We start from the raw sequence: 23,311 nt of genomic DNA on the forward strand, positions 1-23,311 counted from the left end.
CATGCTTGCTCTGTTATGGTACTTATCTCACACGATACTCTTCTGTTTTTCTCTCCCTCTCTCCAGGATCACAGAGAGCAGGAACTGTCCCCATCTCACACACCATTGCATCTCCACCAACTCCACGATGGTGGAATGAACATGCCGGGTATTGTGCTCAGGATTTTTTTTTTAATGCGTTCTCACTCAGTCTTCACCTGGATAGTAGGTATTTGTCCCCCATTTTCTATATGAGGAAACTGGGGCTTGGAAAGGTTAAGTAACAAGCCCACAGTTGGGGAGAGGCCTGGCCGGAGCTCAGCCTTGTGCATCTGGCCCCAAATCTGCCCTCTCCCACTAAGCTAGGATCCTCCCTTTTCCCTGGTGCCCATCTGCTGAGCAAATGCAGTGACAGTGGCCCAGCAGAGTGTAAGCCAGGTCTCTCCCCAAGTTCTTACCAGATACGCCACGGATGCCAGCTCATAGATGATGCCCTGGGTTCCCAGCTCCGTCACATCAATGAGCCCTGAAATGCCACAAACAGACACAGGAAACTAGAACAAACAATTTCTTCATAAAACTAGAATTTATTCCATATAAGAGAAGAATGCTCCCCAGAGGCACAGCCTGATGGGAGATTCACCACCTGTGCTCAGCAGAACCCCAGACATCTTTCCCCCTGGAGTTACCTAGTCTCTGGCAGCCCAGAGGTAGCACAAGCCCATCTGCAAGTACCGACTCTACCAGGGGACAGATGTCAAGTTCAAAGTCAAAACAAGCAGGCTCCTGGAGGTGCTGTCACTTCCCAGGGAGACAGGTGTCACACGGTGGGAGGGGACGCAAACGCCCTGGCCCAGCCATTCATGCCTCTCCTCCATCTCAGCTGTTTGCTCTTACTTCATAGCAACAGGATGGCGGAGGTGAACAACTATGACCAGATTATTAGTTCCTAAAGAAATACACATCGTGGCTAAACCAGGGCCAAATGAGGCCCTTTGCAAACGCTTCAGAAACTTGGTTTGGAGCCTGGTAAAACTCAACTGAGGCACAGGCTGCTCTGAGAAGGCCACTGGGGCTCCAACCTCCCAGTCTACAACCTCTGGGAAACCAGCAGTCTCTTTCCTCATTTATTATGAGGGTGCTGCAATGGGGCTGAAGCCCCACCCAACTTGAACAAATCATGGCTGGTGAGGACTTTCATAAACCTACAACGAAACCTGTAGAACAGTGTTTTTCAGCTTTTTTATCTCCTGGCACACTTGACCCTATAGGTAAACTTCTGAAGTACTTGAATCATGTTGATTAAAAAAAAAAAGAGTAAAAAAGAAAATACACTTACTATGCTCTGAAATTCTTTTGAAGATAATTTAATTAATGATCTTCAAAAATTTTCAGGGCACACCAGTGTGCCCCAGCACACAGGTTGAAAATCACTGCTCTAGAGAGCCTGATAAACGGGAAGGCCTGGAGCTGTGACCAGCCAGGCCCTGGGCGACTCCTGCTGCAGACAAACCTGCAAGGAAGGTCCCGATCTCAAAGGTCCACCACTCAATGCACACCATGAACATGCTGGGAACAGCCAGATGGATATAGGAGTCCCACTCCTGAAAGCACTCCCTAGTCCAACCTAGAAAAATGAGAAGACAGGCACTTGCTTTACAACAGTGTCTGACCCCAAAAATTCAACTTCACATATTTGCATCATCCAAATGGCTAAAGACTATGCATAACCTCAGTTTTCCAGCAAAATATATTATAAACATGTCAAACAGAGCCAGGCATGGTGGCTCACACCTGTAATCCCAGAACTTGTGGGAGAATTGCTTGCACCTAGGTGTTCATGACCAGCCTGGGCAACATAGTCAAGACAATAAATAATAAATAATAAATCTCTACAATAAATTAAAACAAAAAGATGTCAAATAGGACCAGAGTTTGAGATGGCAGCTGCTAAGCTGGAAATACTTAGTGAAAACTTAAGTCTCTATATGCAGTTACCCACTCATTCTATTCTTGGGTAAAAACAGTTTTGTTTTGGTTTTTTTTTTGTAGAGACAGAGTCTCACTGTACCGCCCTCGGGTAGAGTGCCGTGGCGTCACACGGCTCACAGCAACCTCTGACTCTTGGGCTTACGCGATTCTCTTGCCTCAGCCTCCCGAGCAGCTGGGACTACAGGCGCTCGCCACAACGCCCGGCTATTTTTTTTTTTTGTTGTTGTTGCAGTTTGGCCGGGGCTGGGTTTGAACCCGCCACCCTCGGCATATAGGGCCGGCGCCCTACTCACTGAGCCACAGGCGTCGCCCTAAAAACAGTTTTAAAAAGGTTTGTAGAGCTCCATAAAAAAACAAGGAGGTTAATCCAGGGTACCTTCACTAAGGAACTCGAGAAGTAGATTCTGACAGATGCATATGATGCTTAAAAGCTAAATAATGGATGTACATATGGCAATGCGGACAGATCTAAAAATACAGGCCATGGCTGTGTGGAGCGGCTCATGCCTATAATCCCAGTACTGTGGGAGGCTGAGACAGGTGATTGCTTGAGCATGAGAGTTCAAGACCAGTTTGAGCCAGTGTGAGATCCCATCACTACTAAAAATAGAAAAATTAGCTGGTTGTTGTTGTGGGCGCCTCTGTAGTCACAGCTCTTCAGGAGGCAGAGGCAGGAGGATGGCTTGAGTCCAGGAGTTTGAGGTTGCTGCGAGCTATGATGCCAAGACTCTCTATCCAGGGCACAGAGTAAGACTCTGTCTCAAATTAAAAAAAAAAAAGATCTAGGCCAGGGGCGGTGGCTTACGTCTGTAATCCTATCACTCTGGGAAGCCAAGGCCAGCTTGAGCTTATGGGTTTGAAACCAGCCTGAGCAAAAAAGTGAGACCCCGTCTCTACTGCAAAAAATAGAAAAATTGAGGCTAGAGGATCGCTTGAGCCCAAGAGTTGGAGGTTATTGTGGACTGTGACCTCCACGGCACTCTATCTAGGGTGACAGAGTAAGATTCTGTCTCAAAAAAAAAAAAAACTCAGCATGTGTGCCACAGGCTGGACACCCTTGAGAAATATACACATATCAAAACATCACACTGTGCTCCTTAAACATACACAGGTTTTAATTGTTAATTATACCACAATAAAGCTGGAAAAAATAAAAAACAAGTCTAATTTCTTTTTTGTAGAGACAGAGTCTCATTTTATGGCCCTCGGTAGAGTGCCGTGGCCTCACACAGCTCTCAGCAACCTCCAACTCCTGGGCTTAAGCGATTCTCTTGCCTCAGCCTCCCAAGTAGCTGGGACTACAGGCGCCCGCCACAACGCCCAGCTATTTTTTGGTCGCAGTTTGGCCAGGGCCGGGTTTGAACCCGCCACCCTCGGTATATGGGGCCGGCGCCTTACCAACTGAGCCACAGGCGCCGCCCACAAGTCTAATTTCTTTTTTTTTTTTTTTTTTTGTAGAGACAGAGTCTCACTTTATTGCCCTCGGTAGACTGCCGTGGCCTCACACAGCTCTCAGCAACCTCCAACTCCTGGGCTTAAGCGATTCTCTTGCCTCAGCCTCCCCAGTAGCTGGGACTACAGGTGCCCGCCACAACACCTGGCTATTTTTTGGTTGCAGGTCAGCCGGGCCGGGTTTGAACCCACCACTCTTGGTATATGGGGCCGGCGCCTTACCGACTGAGCCACAGGCGCCACCCAAGTCTAATTTCTTAAACATACTAATACATGTTGAAATATTTAAAAGAATTTAGTTAATTGTAAGTAGTATTGATTATTCAATCTGTTCCCTTGAGTTGACAAGACATTAATCAAACTTCACTTTATTCATTCATTTATTTATTTTTTGATAGAGTCTCACTCTGTCACCCTGGCTAGGGTGCCAGGGTAGCACAGCTCACAGCAACCTCAAACTCTTGGGCTTAAGCGATTCTCTCGGCTCAGCCTCCCAAGCAGCTGGGACTACAGGCGCCCACCACAATGCCTGGCTATATTATCTTGTTGCAGTCGTCATTGTTGTTTAGCAGGCCTGGCCCAGGTTCGAACCTGTGAACCTGGTGTATGTGGACTGAGCTACAGGCGCCGCCCTCAAACATCACTTTAATAGAACAGACTAATATGCAAGGAACCACTACGATTTTATATTAAACATTTTAATTCATTAGATACATGTATTATCAATAAATCTTAATACCCAGTAGCTATTATCAGAATAAAAGCTGCTTTCATAGAAACTTTAAAAAAAATCTCATATTGTAGCTGAGCACGGTGGTTCACGCTTGTAATCCCAGCACTCTGGGAGCCCGAGGTGAGTGGACTGCCTGAGCTAAGGAGTTTGAGACCAGCCTGAACAAGAGTGAGACCCCGTCTCTACCAAAAATGAAAAACTGAAGCAAGAGGATTACTTGAGCCCAAGAGTTTGAGGCTGCTGTGAGTTATGATGGCACGGCACTCTACCGAGGGTAACAAAGTGAGAATCTGTCACACAAAAAAAAAATAATAATAATCTCGTATTGACCCTGTAATTTTTATATTTTCAATAATTTAATTTTATTATTTTTTTTTTGAGACAGAATCTCACTATGTCACCCTTGGTAGAGTGCTGTGGCATCATAGTTCACAGCAACCTCAAACTCTTGGGCTTAAGCAATTCTCTTGCCTCAGCTTCCCAAGTAGCTAGGACTACACAGGTGCACCACAACACCCGGCTATTTTTTTGTTGCATTTGTCATTGTTGTTTAGCTGGTCCAGCCGGAGTACTAACCTGCCAGCCTTGGTGTATGTGGCTGCCTCCGTAACCACTGTGCTATGGGTGCTGAGCCTATTTTCAGTAATTTAAACTTTTTAAAATAATTTTTAGATCTCCCAAAACAGAAAAACAAAAAATGCTCTAGGAAAAAAAAAATCCAGGAACCAGAATTACATCTTTCTGAATATCAAATCACATAACGAAAGAAGCAATGCCTTCATTACCTCCCCATGTCTTGACGTGCATTTTTTTCCACCACATGTAGAGAAACAGCAGAGCAGATAGGAGAAACTGAGAAGTGGTGTTGGCCCAGGCAGATCCTCTGAAGGAGAAAAGAAATCATTACTCATGAGTTTATTCCTTCCAAAGAAAAATGCACAGGCCATCCTTGACAAGCTCTTGCTCTGGGGTAAGAACCACAACTATTAAATGAGCCTGGGACTCTTGACTATCTTCTTTTAATATTTTATTTTATTTATTATTATTATTTTTTTTTTTTGCAGTTTTTGGCTGGGGCTGGGCTTGAACCCACCACCTCCAGCAAATGGGGCCAGCACCCTACTCCTTTGAGGCACAGGCGCCACCCCTATTTTTTTTACATGAGTTAATTTTTATGTCCAAACACAAGGATAATGAAATATATTTTCCATGCAAAATATTATATACATTAAATAACATACAGTGGTAATAATGCAGTGTAGGTTTCCTGGGAAGCAGACTCTGAGATAGAAATATACAAGCAGGAAGTGTACTTACTGGGCAGTGCTGTCCAGGTGAGGACCAGAGAGAGTGGAAGAATGAAGCAGGACAGACAGAGCAAGAAGGTGAACTCTATCAAAGAAATAACTCAGTTGATTCCTTGAGGAACCTCTGAAGTTGGGAAAGCCCTTCAAAGATGTGTGAATTGAGGCAATGGCCAGTCTTTGGATATCTGCTGCCCCACAAACATGAATCTTGAATGAGATGACTCTCTTTAGCCAGGGGCAATTTCCAGAGAAGAACTCAGCAGAGAGCAGCCAACTACCAACAGTCCCAGTAGCTGAGGGAAGGAGTGCTTCAGTCTCAGAAGGGTTGGGGGATTTGTGAGAATCTGGGAAGCGCGTCATAGCATCAACTACAGATGATCAAAAAGAACACTATGTGGCTCGGCGCCTGTGGCTCAAGCGTCTAAGGCGCCAGCCACATACACCTGAGGTGGTGGGTCAGAATCCAGCCTAGGCCTGCCAAACAATGACAGCTGCAACCAAAAAATAGCCGGGCGTTGTTGCAGGCTCCTGTACACCCAGCTACTTGGGAGGCGAAGGTAGGAGAATCGCTTGAGCCCAGGAGTTGGAGGTTGCTGTGAGCTGTGATGCCACAGCTCTCCACCCAGGGTGACAGCTTGAGGCTGTCTCAAAAAAAAAAAAAAGTTCTGCCTCAATCCCAGATACCATTAAATTTGAAATTGTGAAAAGGTAAAATTCTAGCAAGAAAGCAAAGAAACCACATGAAACGCCAGCTACTGGAATTATGGAAACTTTGATAGTAAGAGAGAAGAAACAAATCCCCCAAAAAGACCTCTAAATAGTGAGGAGAGTTATTTCCGGGAATACTCATTTTGTTCCCCAAAGTCTCAAAAAATAGACAAATAATATTTATAAATAAAAATAGAATTTCAAAAAACAGATCATGCCAAATCTTATACACAATAGAAAAAGAAGAAATACTTCAAATTCATTCTATTTCATCTGGATATACCTGATATTAAAATTGGAAAAAATGGAGGGCGGTACCTATGGCTCAAGGAGTAGGGCGTCAGCCCCATATACCGGGGGTGGTGGGTTCAAGTCCGGCCCCAGCCAAAACTGCCACCCCCCTCCCCCCCCAAAAAATAAAAATGTAAAATAAAATTGGAAAAAATGGGGGCCTCAGAGGTTCCCAGCACGACTGTGGGCGCTTGGCAGCTTCATGCTTCTCGTTTTTCCCGTCCTGCCCGGCTGCCACACACTTGGCATCCTGCAGACGCCCCAGGGTCTCAGGTAGACTGAGCCCCCGGGATCCGCAGCACAGTTCACCAACGGAGCTCCAAGAGGAGCGCACCGCTCAGCTCAGGAGACTGGGAGACAAACTGAATTTCCCGCAGAAAGTTCTGAATCTCATAACCAAACTCTTCTGCTCAGGAACCTGGCTGCAACAAAAACTTTTGCATAAGGGGACTCCTTTGAAAGGGAAGTTTCCCACAATAGGTACAAGTGGTACAAATTTCCTCAATTTGAAGAGGTCTCATTGTAATTGAGAGGAATGAGAAGGAGCAAGCAGCGTCCCCTCGCTTGTGGACGCCCTTGAAAACTGAAGCTGGAATACCTCAAAAGAATTTCTGTGGGGGGGTTTTCATATGTCATTTTTGGGGATGTGAGAACACTGTAAAACGACTTTGTTTGAAAACAAGAATGAAATAATCTTGAAAATAGGGACATAATAACACTGTTTTTAGTTAGAGAATTATTCTGTTAATTTTGCTGAAGGTCATTGCCCAGCCTTGTATAAAAGGAGTTGAAAATAAGATTAAGGCTGAAAGAAACAGTTCAGTGTTGGTTTGTTTTTTGGTTGTTTGTTTTGCTTTTCAGGGCCAACTCCCGAGCACTGTATACTATTTGCTTTATATATATTGTCTTGTTAAAAGGACAAGTTTTGAGCTGACGCGACCAAGAGGTGCCAGGCCAGGTGTGAGCGTCCGTGGGTCCTTCTGTGCCCACACCGGAGACCGGCCCCGGAGGCGGCCTGGACCCATTCCTGAGCCCGGCACCATGAAGCAGGAGTTCGCAGCCCCGAACACCTGCCCACATCACCGTCCCCTCTGACCTCCCCTCTTTTCCTCCCTGCACCCCAGGAGGACAGCGATTCTCTGTGGATTTTCGGGTATGGCTCCCTGGTGCGGAGGCCCGACTTTCCTTACAGCGACAGCCAAGTGGGCTTCGTGCACGGTTATAGCCGCTGTTTCTGGCAGGGAGACACCTTCCATCGGGAGAGTGACAAGATGCTCAGCCGAGTAGTGACTCTCCTTGAAGATCATAAGGGCTGCACTTGGGTGTGGCATACCAAGTGCAAGGTGAGCAGGTGAGTGAGGCTCTAAAGTACCTGAATGTACGGAGGCAGTTCTCAGTGGCTATGATACCAAGGAAGTCACTATCTATCTCCAAGATGCCCCTGAACAACCACTCAAGGAACTGGTCTATGTGGCCACCCCACAGAACCCTGGCTATCTGGGCCCCGCACCTCAGGAGGCCATTGCTAAGCAAATCCTGGCCTGCCGAGGCTTCTCTGACCACAATCTTGAGTACTTGCTGCCTGGCAGACTTCATGAAGCTCTGAGGGCCTCAGGCGCAGGATGAGCACCTGGCAGCCACTGTCGACGCTGTGGGCAGCATGCTGCCGTTTCTGCCCCATGGAGCAGGCTTTGGCACTGGTCTAAGGGACTAGGCCCCTGCAGGGAGTGCCCATATGGACACTGGGGCCAGATACCCACTCCAGTGCCCAAGACTGACTTAAACAGTTATCCCACTAAGAGGATATGGTGGGTGGCTGGAGCTTCTCAAAGCCTCTGCCTATGTGCCAGCCTCCAGCTCTCCTTTTTGACACTGACTTACTACTTGAAACTTTATTTAATGCACCATGTTTATGTGGTGGGCAGGGTGGGGGCCTGCCCTGGACACAGGGGCCCTGCTGAGCAGTGGCCTCACCCTAGGCACCTGGAGCCTGACCAGATTCTCCCATATGCTGCTAACCCCACCTCCACCTCTCCAGGGAATCTCCAAGAGCCTTGATCCTTTGTCCTCCCAAACCAACCATTCCATAGCCCTGGAAATAACACCTGCCAAAGGCCCCAACATGCTGGATGAGGGGCAGCAGAGAGTGAGGAGAAGGGGCCCTACCAGGAGGGAGGCCCCCATCAGCCCAGCTCCTCTACTGAGTCCCCAAGGCAGAGGTGTATCTCATGCTTGGACAAAACTGCTTACCCATTTGTTTTGCTTCCCTTTCCCTCTGTCTGCTGGTCTGTCAGGGCCACTCCTGTCTGTCTATTCCCTGAAAGCTCATCACTACAGAGCCTGGTACCTTCCCAGTCTGTCCTATACTATTATCCATAAGCCAGGCTATCTGTGCAAAAAAAAAAAAAAAAAAGACAAACTTCATTCTGAGAACACTGAATGTTATACTGAATGTTGATTGCATAGGTCACTACACAACGTAAAATAAGTTAATTTGTTTGTTCTGATTCGAATTGTATTGCTTCTGTTCAGATGACTTTTCATTAAATGTGTTCTGTGGGGTTAACTAGAAAGTGTGGAAAACTGGAAAATTACTTTGAAAAAAATTGGATTTTATAGGATTACTTGGTGCCAAACTCTTGCACATTGAACATAAAATGAGAAAAGAGGATTTTGTATAACTAGGGAAAATGAAAAAAATAGAACTTGACTTTTCAACTGACGCAGTTAAAACTTATTAAAACCAGTATACATTCTAAAGATGTACCTAAAAATTAAAATACTAATCAGTGTGTATCCTATGAAAAGCGATCTTTTAAAGGAAATAAATATTTTCATAATTAGAATATACTTTAAAGGAACAGATATTTCTTATTCACAATGAAAATCCCATGTAGACATACATGAAAATAATGGCATGACTGAATTTCAGATGTAACTATTTATTTTATCTGTTTATAAATCAAAATATTTTTGTTTCATTTGAAGATGTGTATTAAAGTTCCATTTTTGAGTTATGAGACAAGGATTTTATAACTACTTGAATTTTTACAGTAAAAATAATATAGGGTATAGTCACTTTTGATGAAAAATTACCTCACATCTGTTTTTCTCAGTATTACTTACTGCTGTTTATTTAGTTGGAAAGATTTTTTTTCTGCCTCGAGGTGGATATTTTGCCATATGGGTATTTATGGTCTATAACTATATTTAAATGTATGTACACATATGAAAATTGGTATGTTGGCACTATAAAACTATTAAAAGTTATCACCATTAAAATAAAATAAAATAGGAAAAAATATATTATTATAGAGGGAAATTACAAATATATTTCACTTATAAATGAGGGTGCAATATTCTAAACAACATATTAACAAGTTGAATTAGGGCGGCGCCTGTGGCTCAGTGAGTAGGGCGCTGGCCCCATATGCCGAGGGTGGTGGGTTCAAACCCAGCCCCGGCCAAACTGCAACAACAACAACAAAAATAGCCAGGTGTTGTGGCAGGCGCCTGTAGTCCCAGTTGCTCGGGAGGCTGAGGTAAGAGAATCGTGTAAGCCCAAGAGTTAGAGGTTGCTGTGAGCCGAGTGATGCCACGGCACTCTACCCGAGGGCGGTACAGTGAGACTCTGTCTCTACAAAAAAAAAACAAGTTGAATTAAAAAATATTGTTCAGGGCGGCGCCTGTGGCTCAGTTGGTAAGGCGCCAGTCCCATATACCGAGGGTGGCGGGTTCAAACCCGGCCCCGGCTGAACTGCAACCAAAAAAATAGCTGGGTGTTGTGGCGGGCGCCTGTAGTCCCAGCTACTCGGGAGGCTGAGGCAAGAGAATCGCTTAAGCCCAGGAGTTGGAGGTTGCCGTGAGCTGTGTGATGCCACGGCACTCTACTGAGGGCCATAAAGTGAGACTCTGTCTCTACAAAAAAAAAAAAAAAAAAAATTATTGTTCAAATAATGTACTTTAGTCAAAATTAAATCCAACTTATATGAGAATTAGTCACTACTTTTTCTTTTCCTTTCCCCCATCCCCTCCCTCCTTCTCTGTCTGCTCTCCCCTTCCTCCACCCTCCACATGTCATTTGTCATTAATTGTCCTCATATCAAAGTTGAATACATAGGATTCATGCTTTTCCTTTTTTTTTTGTAGAGACAGAGTCTCACTTTATGGCCCTCAGTAGAGTGCAGTGGCCTCACACAGCTCACAGCAACCTCCAACTCCTGGGCTTAAGTGATTCTCTTGCCTCAGCTTCCCAAGTAGCAGGATTCATGCTTTTCCATTCCTGTGCTGCTTCACTAAGAATAATGTGTTCCACCTCCATCCAGATTAATACAAATGCTGCAAAAATCTCAATTTTTTTAATGGCTGAATAGTATTCCATGGTATATATATATATATACCACAGGATGCCAATCCATTCCTGGGTTGAGGGGCATTTAGGCTGTTTCCACATATTGGCGATTGTAAATTGAGCTGCGATAAACAGTCTAGTACAGGTGTTTTTATAACATTCTTCTTTTAATATTTTAAACACTGAATATTTATTATATTTTCCACCAACATTGAATTTTGTGGAAGAATCAAATATTATTCAGCAATGGAAAAAGAAAACGACTTACAAAGATTATGACCATCCCTTGTCCTGACAACCCTAAATAATCCATCAATAACTCCTCAAACATAGTTAAAAGGGATATTATGAAACAACTACTGTATTCAAAATACTGATCTAGTCACAGTAATTGTGATAGAAAATAACCCTAGACCATTTTCTGTAGGTCACACTTTATCATGACAGATAAATGATGCTTCATTCTCACATGAAGAGCCAGGAACTCTGCTTTCTTTTCTGTTTTCATTTCATTTCTCTGTCTTTTTTTTTTTTGTAGAGACAGAGTCTCACTGTACGACCCTCGGGTAGAGTGCCGTGGCGTCACATGGCTCACAGCAACCTCTAACTCTTGGGCTTACGCGATTCTCCTGCCTCAGCCTTCTGAGCAGCTGGGACTACAGGCACCCACCACAATGCCCGGCTATTTTTTTGTTGCAGTTTGGCAGGGGCTGGGTTTGAACTAGCCACGCTCAGCATATGGGGCCGGCGCCCTACCATTTCTCTGTCTATCCTCACATTTTATGATTTGTTTGTCCTGCATTTTCTTCTCTTATATTTTATCGTGTTAATTCCTATATTTTCTTCTTCTCTACCTCCCACCCCTAAACTGTCCTGTGTGTGTCTGCTGGGGGAACTTCTGAGGAACGTCCCTGAGGTACAGCTCCCAGCAGAACCTGGTTGCCCCTCAGGTATTTAAGTGGCTCAGTCTCCTACAACCCCCAGCCAAGGCCTCTTTGCACTTCTTGGCAGAAGTAAGGTAAGGTTTTCATTGGTGTTTTCTTATGACCCAAACCTCCGCTATCCTTTAATTAATAGTTTTAAACAGTAGTAAATGAATTTCCCAGCACCACCCAGTACTACATTACCAACAGGTGCATGAACACACCGAGGGCATACCCTCATACATACCTGAAACAAAGCCTCATGAAAAATACCCCCATAATAGTTAATACCCATCTTGTATTTTCAATTCTATTCCATTCATAATATATTTCCCTTTTTTGTTAAGTGCTCAAGACCCAGGAAACGGATTTCCATTTAGGAGGAAACACATTGCCCTAAGCACCTAAAAATCTCTGGGGCTCAGTCTACACCTGCCCACTTCCTAGTCACCTGTGAGGAAGCTGGCTCAGAAACACATTTGCAGAAGGGCTGGACCAAATGACACCCACTGAGGGACTCCAGGCAGACGTGCTTCCTCTGCGGGACCCTTATCTCCTCAGGTGTCATGAGGATGGAATTAAGATCAATCTCTCACAGCTCAGACCCCGGGAGAACACCACAGATAACTGCCTCCTCTGCCTTTGCCCAGGTGGCCCATTTCAGCCTTCATGGACCATGGTGTTTCCTTTCTCAGGCTGACTCCAATCAGATGCTTATCCGCAGACCCTGTCCCTCTTTCTCCCTGCAGCCCCTTATACCCGTGCCACATCCTCTCCTCCAGGCTCCTCCTGCCAGCCCCCAGGACACCCCGGGATGCTGTGAACACCGTGTTTGTGACTTACACCACTCCAAGGTCCAGAGCATACAGCAACAGGGCATTCATGCCCACATTGATGATGTTTGCAGCAATACCAGTGAGAACCTGAGGCATGATGATGCCCTAAAATCCCAAATAAACAGGAAAAATTAGCATTTCCAAAAGCTAACTAGCTAGGCTGTCAAGCTACACTGTCATAAACAGACAAATGCTGGCAAAGTTACACAAGACAGGAACAGCAGGAGTGAAGCAACTTCCATTTGTACAGCTTCTAGCTAAGCCAACCAGAAGGTTGCAGCCACTTCTGAACCACCTGGTTGGCCATAGTTTCCAGATGGCAGCAGAGAGAAAAAAAGAGAGTGAATAATCTCATGAAGGGCAAACAGGAGGGGTGAAGGAAAGATGGCCTGGGGGACACTTGGGCCACACAGCTTAAGTTCTCTGCTGGGCTGTGATGCAGGTCAGGTTCCTACGGTCAAGATGCCCAGCAACGCCCACTTTGTGCAGAACATGGTGAGCCTTTTGCTTTAGGTGCCAGTTATTATTTTCTTTGTTTATGCTGCACACCTATACCAGTACTCAGAGAAACATTTACCTGAGTCAGTTTCTTTTTTTTCCCCAGCATTGAAACAGAGAGTTGACTATCAAAACACAATGGGTCCCTTTCTGGCTTCAATAGACAATGCCTTTATTTTCCAGGTGGCTGCTTGCCTATAATGGACTAGGAGGACACACCAGGTGGTGCACTCAGCCTCTCCCCACTGCCCACCACCAGTGGCCCTCTGCCTCAGGTAGCCTGAGGGTTTGCTGGGCCCTGTGCACCTCCAGAAACTTGGCTGCTGTATCTCTGGGCCCCCCTCCTCCAAAACAGGCACATGGAAGCTAGGCCCTAGGTCCCATCTGCAGCACCAGGCCCAGAGGAGGTGAGGGGTAGTTTGGGGGTTGCAGAGAGGAACGGAGGTGACTGAGAAGAACAGGACAGACTGGACTGGCATAGACACCTCTCCTGGGCAGGACAAAATCTACCACTAAGGCCCTGCATCTCCCAGGCAAGGAATTCTGAGGCAGAATTGTGGGGGGGGGGGGGGAGATATGCGAATTACTTGTACAGAACATTCTCTGAGAAGATTTACTATACATTTCTTTTTTTTTTTTTTGGCCGGGACTGGGTTTGAACCTGCCACCTCTGGCATATGGGACCGGCACCCGACTCCTTGAGCCACAGGCGCTGCCCTACTATACATTTCTAATTATGGAGTAAAAATATAAAAAGAATCTATACCTGGCTTTGTAAATATCTTGTCTGCAGCTGGAACAAGAATGCTGCCTATACAATTAAATAGAAAAAATAAATAAAATTTCTCATTAGCATAAAAATATAATTCCAACAGTTTATTTCAGTTTTGTTTTTTTCCTTAAACTTTATTCAAATTAATATGAGGATACATACAATATTTAGGTTACACTGTTCTCAATTCCAGGTCAGTTCTGGTTTTTAATAAGATACTGTCTTTTGATGTGTGACCTCAAATTCGGAGAACCAGATCCGCACTAAATAATGCCAGGACACTATGTGGCTCTCTCCAGAGTAGATGACAGACTTACTTCCTAAAGAAATAACACAACCAAGTCTAACTGGCTGGAGCAGGTGCCCTGGCCTTGACCTTCCAATGGCTTGGAGGGTGCCTACTGGCAGCACCTCCCTGAATCCCACATGATTCTGGGAAATACCCTGATTAATCTGCACTCAGAGGTAACCACAGAATCAGGCCCCAGGAGGGACATTTCCTCCCCTCATCAGTGTCTGTGAATTAGTGAATGGGGACGGTAGTCCCCAAAATGTATGTTGGGCTCATGTAATAACAGCACTATGACAAAGACAAAAACAAAGGCAGGTCAGAGGCATGCACAGGCCAACACTCAGAGCTGCTTCACATACAGCACATGATAGCAGCAAAACTTACAGGGAGGGCAGGAATAAAAATCATCACGTAAACTTGGGCTATCCTGAAATAAACAACAAAAGAGTCTTCAGTTAACATTAAAACAATTGCTGGCACAATGTCTTCAAACTGAACCCACTGAGTATTTTCTAAAAATTAGAAGTAACTATTAATCCTATATATGCACTGAAAAAAAAAACTAAAATTAAAATTATTTATATGGAGGGCAGCGCCTGTGGCTCAGTGAGTAGGGCGCCGGCCCCATATGCCGAGGGTGGCGGGTTCAAACCCAGCCCGGCCAAACTGCAACAACAAAAAAAATAATAGCCGGGCTCTGTGGTGGGCGCCTGTAGTCCCAGCTACTCGGGAGGCTGAGGCAAAAGAATCACACAAGCCCAAGAGTTGGAGGTTGCTGTGAGCTGTGTGACGCCATGGCACTCTACTGAGGGCAATAAAGTGAGACTCTGTCTCTACAAAAAAAAAAAAATTATTTACATGGAGGCTGGACTCGGTGGCTCATGCCTGTAATCCTAGCTTCTGGGAGGCTGAAGTAGGTAGATTGCTTGAGCTCAGGAGTTCAAGACCAGCCTGAGCAAGAGTTAGACCCTATCTCTAAAAATAGCTGAGGCTGAGGCAAGAGAATTGTTCAAGCCCCAAAGTTTGAGGAGGTTGCTGTGAGCTATGACACCCCACACTCTACCAAAGGTGACAAAGTAAAACTCTGTCTCAAAAAAATAATAATAGTTAACAGTAATTTATATGGAAGAGATCTAAGAACAATTTTAAGTGTTTTTCTACATACATCCTATATCAACATGACATGAAGACTGCTAAACATCTACTTCCTAAGGGGAAGCCTGCCCACTTTACATTTTTTAGCTCATTCTTAGCATAAAATGTAGAATAGAGGCCAGGCCAGTGGCTCACACCTATAATCCCAGCACTCTGGGAGGCCAAGGTGGGACGACTGCCTGAGCAAAAGTGAGACTCAATCTCTACCAAAAATAGAAAAATTAGCTGGGCATTGTGGTGGGCACCTGTTGGGCACCTCCAGCTACTCAGGAGGCTGAGGCAAGAGGATTGCCTGAGCCCAGGAGTTTGAGGTTGCCGTGAACTAAGTTGAGGCCATGGGACTCTACCCAGGATGGCTCCAACTCAAAAAAAAATAGAAAGAAAGAAAAAAGGTGGAATAAACACAGCAAAATGAACTACAACTTAGGCAAAATTCAGAAACCTTTTGAATGTGTCAGGGCTACCTCATTAATGAGCAAGACTGTCTTCTAGAAAGGACCACATAACCAAAGGAACATATCCCAGACAACACAATGAAGGTAAGACAGCAAAACAGAGGGACTATGTGAAAGGCTGCAGGACTCCCTGGTGCTGTGTCAGGTCACTCTGGTCACGCTCTGGGGCCCAGTCACAGCTTTCCTTTTTGAAAGGGTTCAGACCAGATCAATCGGCTGAAAATCTCCACATACAATGACCAAACACCTCTTACTGGTGACTTAGGATTTGGAAATGGAGACCTGACCTGGAGACTTCTGGGTCCTGTCTCAGGAGCAGGAGGATGCGCTCGGTGTTGACGAACACTGCCCAGCACGGGAAGCAGCACAGTGCCAAGATCAGGATTCCTCTCTGAAGTATGATTCCCACGCGCTTTAGGTTCTTGGCTCCAAAGGACTTGAGAAAACAGAATAAGCAGCAGCATACCAGGCAGGCCAGGTGCTGCGCCCCTCTGGGGGTGCCACATCCCCTGTCCCTGCAGCCCAGTCCCCCACCATCCACTCCCTGTCACCTGCTGCCCCCACCACAGCTGATGGCATGGAGGGAGCCTCTGAGCGGGGAGCCTTTGAGCCAGGGCAGCCAGTCATTGGACACATGTCCTGGGATGTCCCTGCTCCCAGGACCGGGACTGTTGACATGGAGAGTACTAGCAGCAGACACTGAAGCTCAAGAGTCTTCAGCACAGGGCAGGGAAGGGCACAAGCCACAGGAGCGGACATGCAGTGGTGCAGGATGGGTGGGGCTCCGAGGCCAAGGGACATCTCAGGGGCAGACTGACAAGGGCAGCGGGAGGCAGGAACATCTGGAGGGTCCACCTTTGCTGGAGGCCGCGGGAATGTTTTAGGAAGTGGGGATGACCAAGTGCTCACCTGAGGATTTCACCACGAAAGGCCCAGAAGACACCAGCCCCAGTGGGACAGGTGGGAATGGATAAGGCTTCCATGGGGGCTGAGTCGAAAGTAAGGGCCAGGCCCGGAGTGCAGAGAACACTTCCAAGAAGCTGGGCTTAAAGTGGGGAGGGGAGGGAGGAGGAGGAAGGAGTGGTGGATAAGGGAAGATGGGTTTAGGTGCGTTAGCCTTTAAGGCACTTTGTGGGTGAGAGCAGCCAGGGAGAAACAAGAACATCATCTCATGTGACCCCAAGACAGACAGTGAAGAAAGCTAAATCTGCTGTATTTACACGGCAGTGCACACCGCAGTCCCAGCTACTTGGGAGGCTGAGGAGGATCACTTGAGTCCAGAATCTTGAGTCCAACCTTGAGTCCAACATAGCAAGACCCAACCTCTTAAAAAAATAGAAATTAAAAAAGAAAAATGTTCCTAGACTGACAACTGGGGCTACCTCCTGATTCTAAGTTGGAAAAACCATGAGTCAAAATGCTTTTAATATATCTAAACTACCAAACACCATAGCTTAGCTTGGCCTATCTTAAACCCATGCAGAACATTTGCATTAGCCTACAACTGACATAATCTCTATTTTATAAGAAAGTGGTGGATACTTCACTGTAATTTATCAAATACAGAACTGGAAGTGAAAAACAGAACGGCTGTATGAGGACTTGAAGTATAGTTTCTGCTGAATACATGCTGCTTTGGCGCCTTTGTAAAGTCAACAAATCTCTGTTGGGGACCATCTGTACATGACAAATACCAGGCAACAAAACCCATAGGGCAGACAGTCCCCTAGACAGCCTCTATCAGGTAATTGCCAAGAGGTTTGTGGGGTAAGTTGGTCCTCACCTGAGACATGAGCGTGTCACAAGCCGAGGCCAAGCCGGTACCGACTGCAATCCCAGTAACATTCACCACCTGCAAGAACAACAGAGCTAGTGTGGCAGAAGCTTAGGGAAGGATGGCAGAACCCTGTCCCTGCCAGGTGGCTCCCTTTACATGAAAGAACTGAGGCAAGTTTGTCTCAAGAGTAAGTCCAACTGTCTGTGTGTAAGCCTCTACCTTTCAGACCAATGGCTGTCCTCACCTATTCTCATTTATTAGAAGGTACAAATCTGTACCTTCTAACTAAATAACTAACTAAAAGTACCTTGTGTCAACTGGGGAAACTTAAAAACTAGTTTTTCTTAAATAGCACAGCATATTACAATTTCTATTTTTTTTTGAGACAGAGTCTTACTATGTCACCCTTGGTAGAGTGCTGTAGCATCACAGCTCACAGCAACCTCTAACTCTTGGGGTTATGTGATTCTCTTGCCTCAGCCTCCCAAGTAGCTGGGACTACAAGAGCCCACTACAACACCTGCCTATTTTGTTGTTATTGTCATTGTTGGTTAGCAAGCTCAGGGTGGGTTAAAACCCACCAGCCCTGTTGCATGTTGCCAGCATCCTAACCACCAAGGTATGGGTGCTGAGCCTACAATTTCTATTTTTTTTTTTTTTTTTTTTTTTTTGAGACAGAGTCTCAAGTTGTCACCCTGGGTAGAGTGCCATGGCATCACAGGTCACAGCAACCTCAAACTCTTGGGCTTAAGTGATTCTCCCTGCGTAAGCCACCCAAGTAGCTTAGACTAGAGGTGCCTGCCAAAACGTCTGGCCATTTTTGTTGCAGTTGTCATTGTTGTTCACCTGGCCCAGACCCAGTTCAAACCTGCCACCCTTGGTGTATGTGGCTGGTGCCGTAACCACTGTGCTACAGGCACCAAGCCTACAATTTCTTAAAAGTTGTGGTGGGTGCAGTGGCTCATGCCTATAATCCTAGCGTTTAGAGACAGGAGATCACTTGAGGCCAGGGGGACAGGGAAAGACCTGTCTCAATTTTTTTTTTTTAAGTTGTGATTAGTATCTATTGGAGCTGACCCTGACCTGTCAGTAGGATGTGCATTTAGTAATAATAATGGAGGGGCAGGACCCCTCTGCCCCCACATTTATAAGAGGGACCCTGCCTGACAAACACAATTAGTGTAATCTGGTTCTTTGTACCCTCAATGAATCCCCAACAATAAAAATAATAATACCAACAGAAAACATGCACTGAGGGCGTACTGTGTGCCGGACATTGTCCTAAACCCATCATGTACAAGTTGTGATCATGGTTCTCATTTTTTGGTAACCTATGTTGCAGAGAGTTTATGTCACTTAACCTGCTTCAGGTCACAGGCTTTGGTCCTCCAGTGAGGAAGGAGAATAACTGCTTAACCTTCCTGATGGGACTTCAGCACCCCAACATTTACAGTAGCCTGCAGGGGAGGTGCTGTGTGCAGCTGTGCCACAGAGCAGGGCCAGGAGCCTGAAGGTCCTCATTTTCATCCTGCCTTTCATAGTTAGCAGCCATGGAAACCCCAGGAGAATCAGTTTTTCACAACTCTTGCTCAGTAAACACAAACCCCAGCCCCCAGGAAGGACCAGGCCACACATCCAGTACCCAGTGGTCACCCCACGAGGCAAAGGCCTCCATCTGAATGCAACCTGGCCCAATGAGTCCAGGGTATGATGCGCCCACACCACAACACTGAATGCCATGCCGGGGGAGGGGCAAGACTAAAACTCCCAAAACATATCTATCAGTCTTCCAGGAAAAGAGGAAGATGAACAGAAGTTCCTGAGATTGAATTCCTTTCAATCTCAGGAAAGCTGCATCTTTTTTAAAAAAGTCACACCAGGGCGGGGCCCTTGGCTCAGTGGGTAGGGCACTGGTCACATACACAGAGGCTGGCAGGTTTGAACCTGGCCCGGGCCAGCTAAAGCAACAATGACAACTGCAACAAAAAATAGCCAGGCGCCTGTAGTCCCAGCTGCTTGGGAGGCTGAGGCAAGAGAATCGCGTAAGCCCAAGAGTTAGAGGTTGCTGTGAGCCGTGTGACGCCACGGCACTCTACCCGAGGGCAGTACAGTGAGACTCTGTCTCTACAAAAAAAAAAAAAAAAAATAGCCAGGCATTGTGGCGGGCGCTTGTACTCCCAGCTACTTGGGAGGCTCAGGCAAGAGAATCGCTTAAGCAGAAGAGTTTGAGGTTGCTGTGAGCTGTGACGCCACAGCACTCTGCTCATGAAGATAGAGTGAGACTCTGTCCCTGCCACACACAATAAATAAATAAATAAAAAGTCACACCAGAGGGACTGAGGGCCAGGGAGACATCTGTGAGAGGATACCAAACTATGGGAGGAATCAGCCCTAGGGCTCCACCATTGCAGGGTGAACACAGCTTCAAATAGTCAGAAGATAATGAATGTTCAACACAAGGAAATAATAAATGTTTGAGATGATGAACGTACTAAGATCTGATCACTACATGTTTTGAAACCCCAAAAGTCACAATTTTTTTGGTAAACCGACTGACTGTTTGGCTTAGGATGTCATTCCTTCTCTCCCACTCACATTTTATCCCCGCTTGAAGTCAGCTAGCCAGACCTTGGACTCCCATTGCTTTGGCTGTCACAAACTTTTACCAAACTGAGCTCTGACATCACAATGGACATTATGATAAAAGATGGTACAACAATTGCTACTCTCTGGCTCATGGCAAGTTGTCCAGGACACCGTGTTCTACATCTCACAGTTCACTTTGTGAGAATTGCCAGGAGAAATTCCTCTATCCCTCAGAATCAAGAGAGGTTGCCCTTCCCCTGAATAAACAGTATGATAAAATCTGAAGCATGCAGAGTTACACAAGCAGGGAGCTCACAGCAGAACCTGCAGCCTATCTGATGCTAACCTCGGCCCTCACTCCCGGCTTTCCTTTGACTCAGTTCTATCATTGTTTTATTCTTCTGTAGTGAATGTATTTTTTCCACTAGTTAGAAAGCTTTGAGGAACATGGAAGAACATAAATGTTCTTTTTTTTAAAAACCAGACACTTGGCCAGGCACGGTGGCTGAAGCCTGTAACCCTAGCACTCTGAGAGGCCGAGGTGGATAGCTTGAGCTTATGAGTTTGAGACCAGCCTGAGAAAAGGCGAGACCCCATCTCTACTAAAAATTAAAAAACTCAGGCAGGATTGCTTGAGCCATGACACCACAGCACTCTACCCAGGGCGACAGCTTAAGACTCTGTTTCAAAAAAAAAAAAAAGGACACATTTATTTATCTTTTCATACCTTTTACAATCTTTCTTTTTTTAGAGACAGAGTCTCACTTTATTGTCCTCAGTAGAGTGCTGTGGCAATCATAGCTCACAGCAACCTCCAACTCCTGGGCAATTCTCTTGCCTCAGCCTCCTGAGTAGCTGGGACTACAGGTGTCCGCCACAATGCTCGGGTCTTTTTTGTTGCAATTTGGCCGGTGCTGGGTTCAAACCCGCCACCCTGGGTATATAAGACTGGTGCCCTACCCACTGAGTCACAGGTGCAGCCCCACAATTTTTTTTTAAGACACAGAGTCTTGCTTTACCGCCCTCAGTAGAGTGCTGTGGCATCACAGCTCACAACAACCTCAACTCCTGGGCTTAGGCAATTCTCTTGCCTCAGCTTCCTAAGTAGGTGGGACTACAAGTGCCCACCACAATGCCCAGCTATTTTTTTTTGCAGTTTGGCCAGGGCTGGGTTCGAACCCGCCACTTTCGGTATATAGGGCTGGCACCCTCCCCACTGAGCCACAGGCACTGCCCTTTTTTTTTTTTTTGAGACAGGGTTTTAGTATGCCACCTTCAGTAGAGTGCTGTGGCATCACAGCTCACAGCAATCTCAAACTTGGACTTAAGCAATTCTCTTGCCTCAGCCTCTCAAGTAGCTGGGACTACAGGTGCCTGCCATACAATTTTTCATAAGGTAAAAAATTTTAAATGTATTTGCTCAGAAAAAGGGCATCTTAACATCAAATTGTCTTACTAGCAGTTAGTTACAACTTAGCTGATTAAAAGCAAAATATCACCACTTTCCAAGGGCAGATGGAGGAGTATGTATCTAGAACATACTCCCTTACCTAGAACCTTATCTACACAAATTCCTGCAATTGCAACATACCAACCTTCCCACATATCGTCTTTAGGCCTTTCTGTAAAATTTTGGATAGGTCCTCCTTAATCTATTCCTATTATTTTACATAAAAAACGGCTGGGTGTAGTGGCTCAAGCCTGTAATCCTAGCACTCTGGGAGGCCAAGGCAGGTGGATTACCTGAGCTCATGAGTTCGAGACCAGCCTGAGCCAGAGCGAGACCTCGTCTCTAAAAAAATAGCTGGCCATTGTGGTGAGCAGCACCTATAGTACCACCTACTAGGGAGGCTGAGGCAAGAGAATCACTTAAGAGAATCACATGAGCCCAAGAGTTTGAGGTTGCTGTGAGCTGTGATGCCATGGCATTCTACCAAAGGTGACAAAGTGAGACTTTGTCTCAAAAAAATCCGAAACAACAATAAATGAAATACTAAGTCTCAACAGAAAGAGAAAAAGAAATCACCACTGGGCGGCGTCTGTGGCTCAGTGAGTAGGGCACCGGCCCCATATGCCGAGCGAGGGTGGTGGGTTCAAACCCAGCCCCGGCCAAACTGCAACAACAAAAAAATAGCCGGGCGTTGTGACAGGCGCCTGTAGTCTCAGCTGCTCGGAAGGCTGAGGCAAGAGAATCACATAAGCTCAAGAGCTGGAGGTTGCTGTGAGCCATGTGACTCCACGGCACTCTACAGAGGGCAGTAAAGTGAGACTCTGTCTCTACAAAAAAAAAAAAAAAAAAGAAAAGAAATCACCACTAACCACATATAAAATCTTATATTTCTTCAAGATATATTTTAAAATAATTTTAATAAAATACATGAAAGAACAAGATCATATGCAAATGCATAACCGTAGTGTTTTAAGCCCTTACCATGCTCAGAATAGAATGTATAGGACTAGGGTTGGACATCAGGAGATACCAGGTGAGAGCTGGCTGGGACGGCAGCACATCCGAGCTAGAAGTTTCTTTGAAATATTTAGTTAGGTCAGATCTATGTGAGGAGCCAAGCTTGGTGAAACTGAATGTATGAGAGAGAGGAGCCAGACACTACTCAGACACAGAAGATGTCAGCACAGCGTGGCACAGGCCAAGGCTGAGAGGGCACAGGGGAGGGACTCTGGCTGCTGAATCAAGCAAGGACGGCAGGACAGAGCCAAGGCCAGAGAAGGGCAGGCAGGGAGGCTGGAGGCTGGCCTGGAGGGGCAGTAGTGGGAATCAGAAGAAAGGGAGGAATTTTAAAGAATGTGGGAGATAAAGCCAGTAGGGCTTGCTGTCTGATAGAGATCTGCAAGATAAAAGAAGTGTTTGGGAGATGCCAACAAAGGGAGGCGGGCACGTAGGACAAAGGGGAGGAGAGGCTGCAACTGTCACAGAGGTTGGTAGGACAGCCGAGAAGGGCTGGGGGACCAGGGACGGGAAGCTAGACGGCCAAGAGTCAACCAGGTTAAGGATGAGTCCTCTGGAGACAGCAAAGTGGGCAGAACAGAGTCACTGACAACTTTTCCCAGAGCAGGTTAAATGGACCAGTGAGAAGAAATGCAGGCATGAGCTGGGTAAAGCATGGGTGGAAAGAAGCCACAGGGAGGCTGGGCAAGGAGATGAGTCGACGGAGATGCTTTTATGAAAAAGGAGAGACTTGTTTA

The 23,311-nt window shown here is 45.9% G+C and overlaps 1 protein-coding gene and 1 pseudogene across 1 annotated transcript in view; one reads left to right on the forward strand and one right to left on the reverse strand.

Moving 5' to 3' along the window:
- The window catches only part of LOC128569907 (multidrug and toxin extrusion protein 2-like), a 59,320-nt gene that overhangs the window by 33,495 nt on the left and 2,514 nt on the right, over window positions 1-23,311 (reverse strand). Inside the window, exons 3-10 of the mRNA XM_053568601.1 lie at window positions 17,528-17,596; window positions 16,032-16,180; window positions 14,519-14,561; window positions 13,837-13,881; window positions 12,580-12,677; window positions 4,942-5,039; window positions 1,493-1,606; window positions 438-505 (exon numbers count right to left, since the gene is read on the reverse strand). Coding sequence (XP_053424576.1) covers window positions 438-505; window positions 1,493-1,606; window positions 4,942-5,039; window positions 12,580-12,677; window positions 13,837-13,881; window positions 14,519-14,561; window positions 16,032-16,180; window positions 17,528-17,596 — 684 coding nt within the window. The remainder of the gene's footprint in view (window positions 1-437; window positions 506-1,492; window positions 1,607-4,941; window positions 5,040-12,579; window positions 12,678-13,836; window positions 13,882-14,518; window positions 14,562-16,031; window positions 16,181-17,527; window positions 17,597-23,311) is intronic.
- LOC128569932 (glutathione-specific gamma-glutamylcyclotransferase 1-like) lies at window positions 7,504-8,168 on the forward strand (annotated as a pseudogene).

The sequence above is a fragment of the Nycticebus coucang genome, chromosome 18, assembly GCF_027406575.1.
Source record: "Nycticebus coucang isolate mNycCou1 chromosome 18, mNycCou1.pri, whole genome shotgun sequence".
In the NCBI taxonomy this organism is placed as follows: domain Eukaryota; kingdom Metazoa; phylum Chordata; class Mammalia; order Primates; family Lorisidae; genus Nycticebus; species Nycticebus coucang.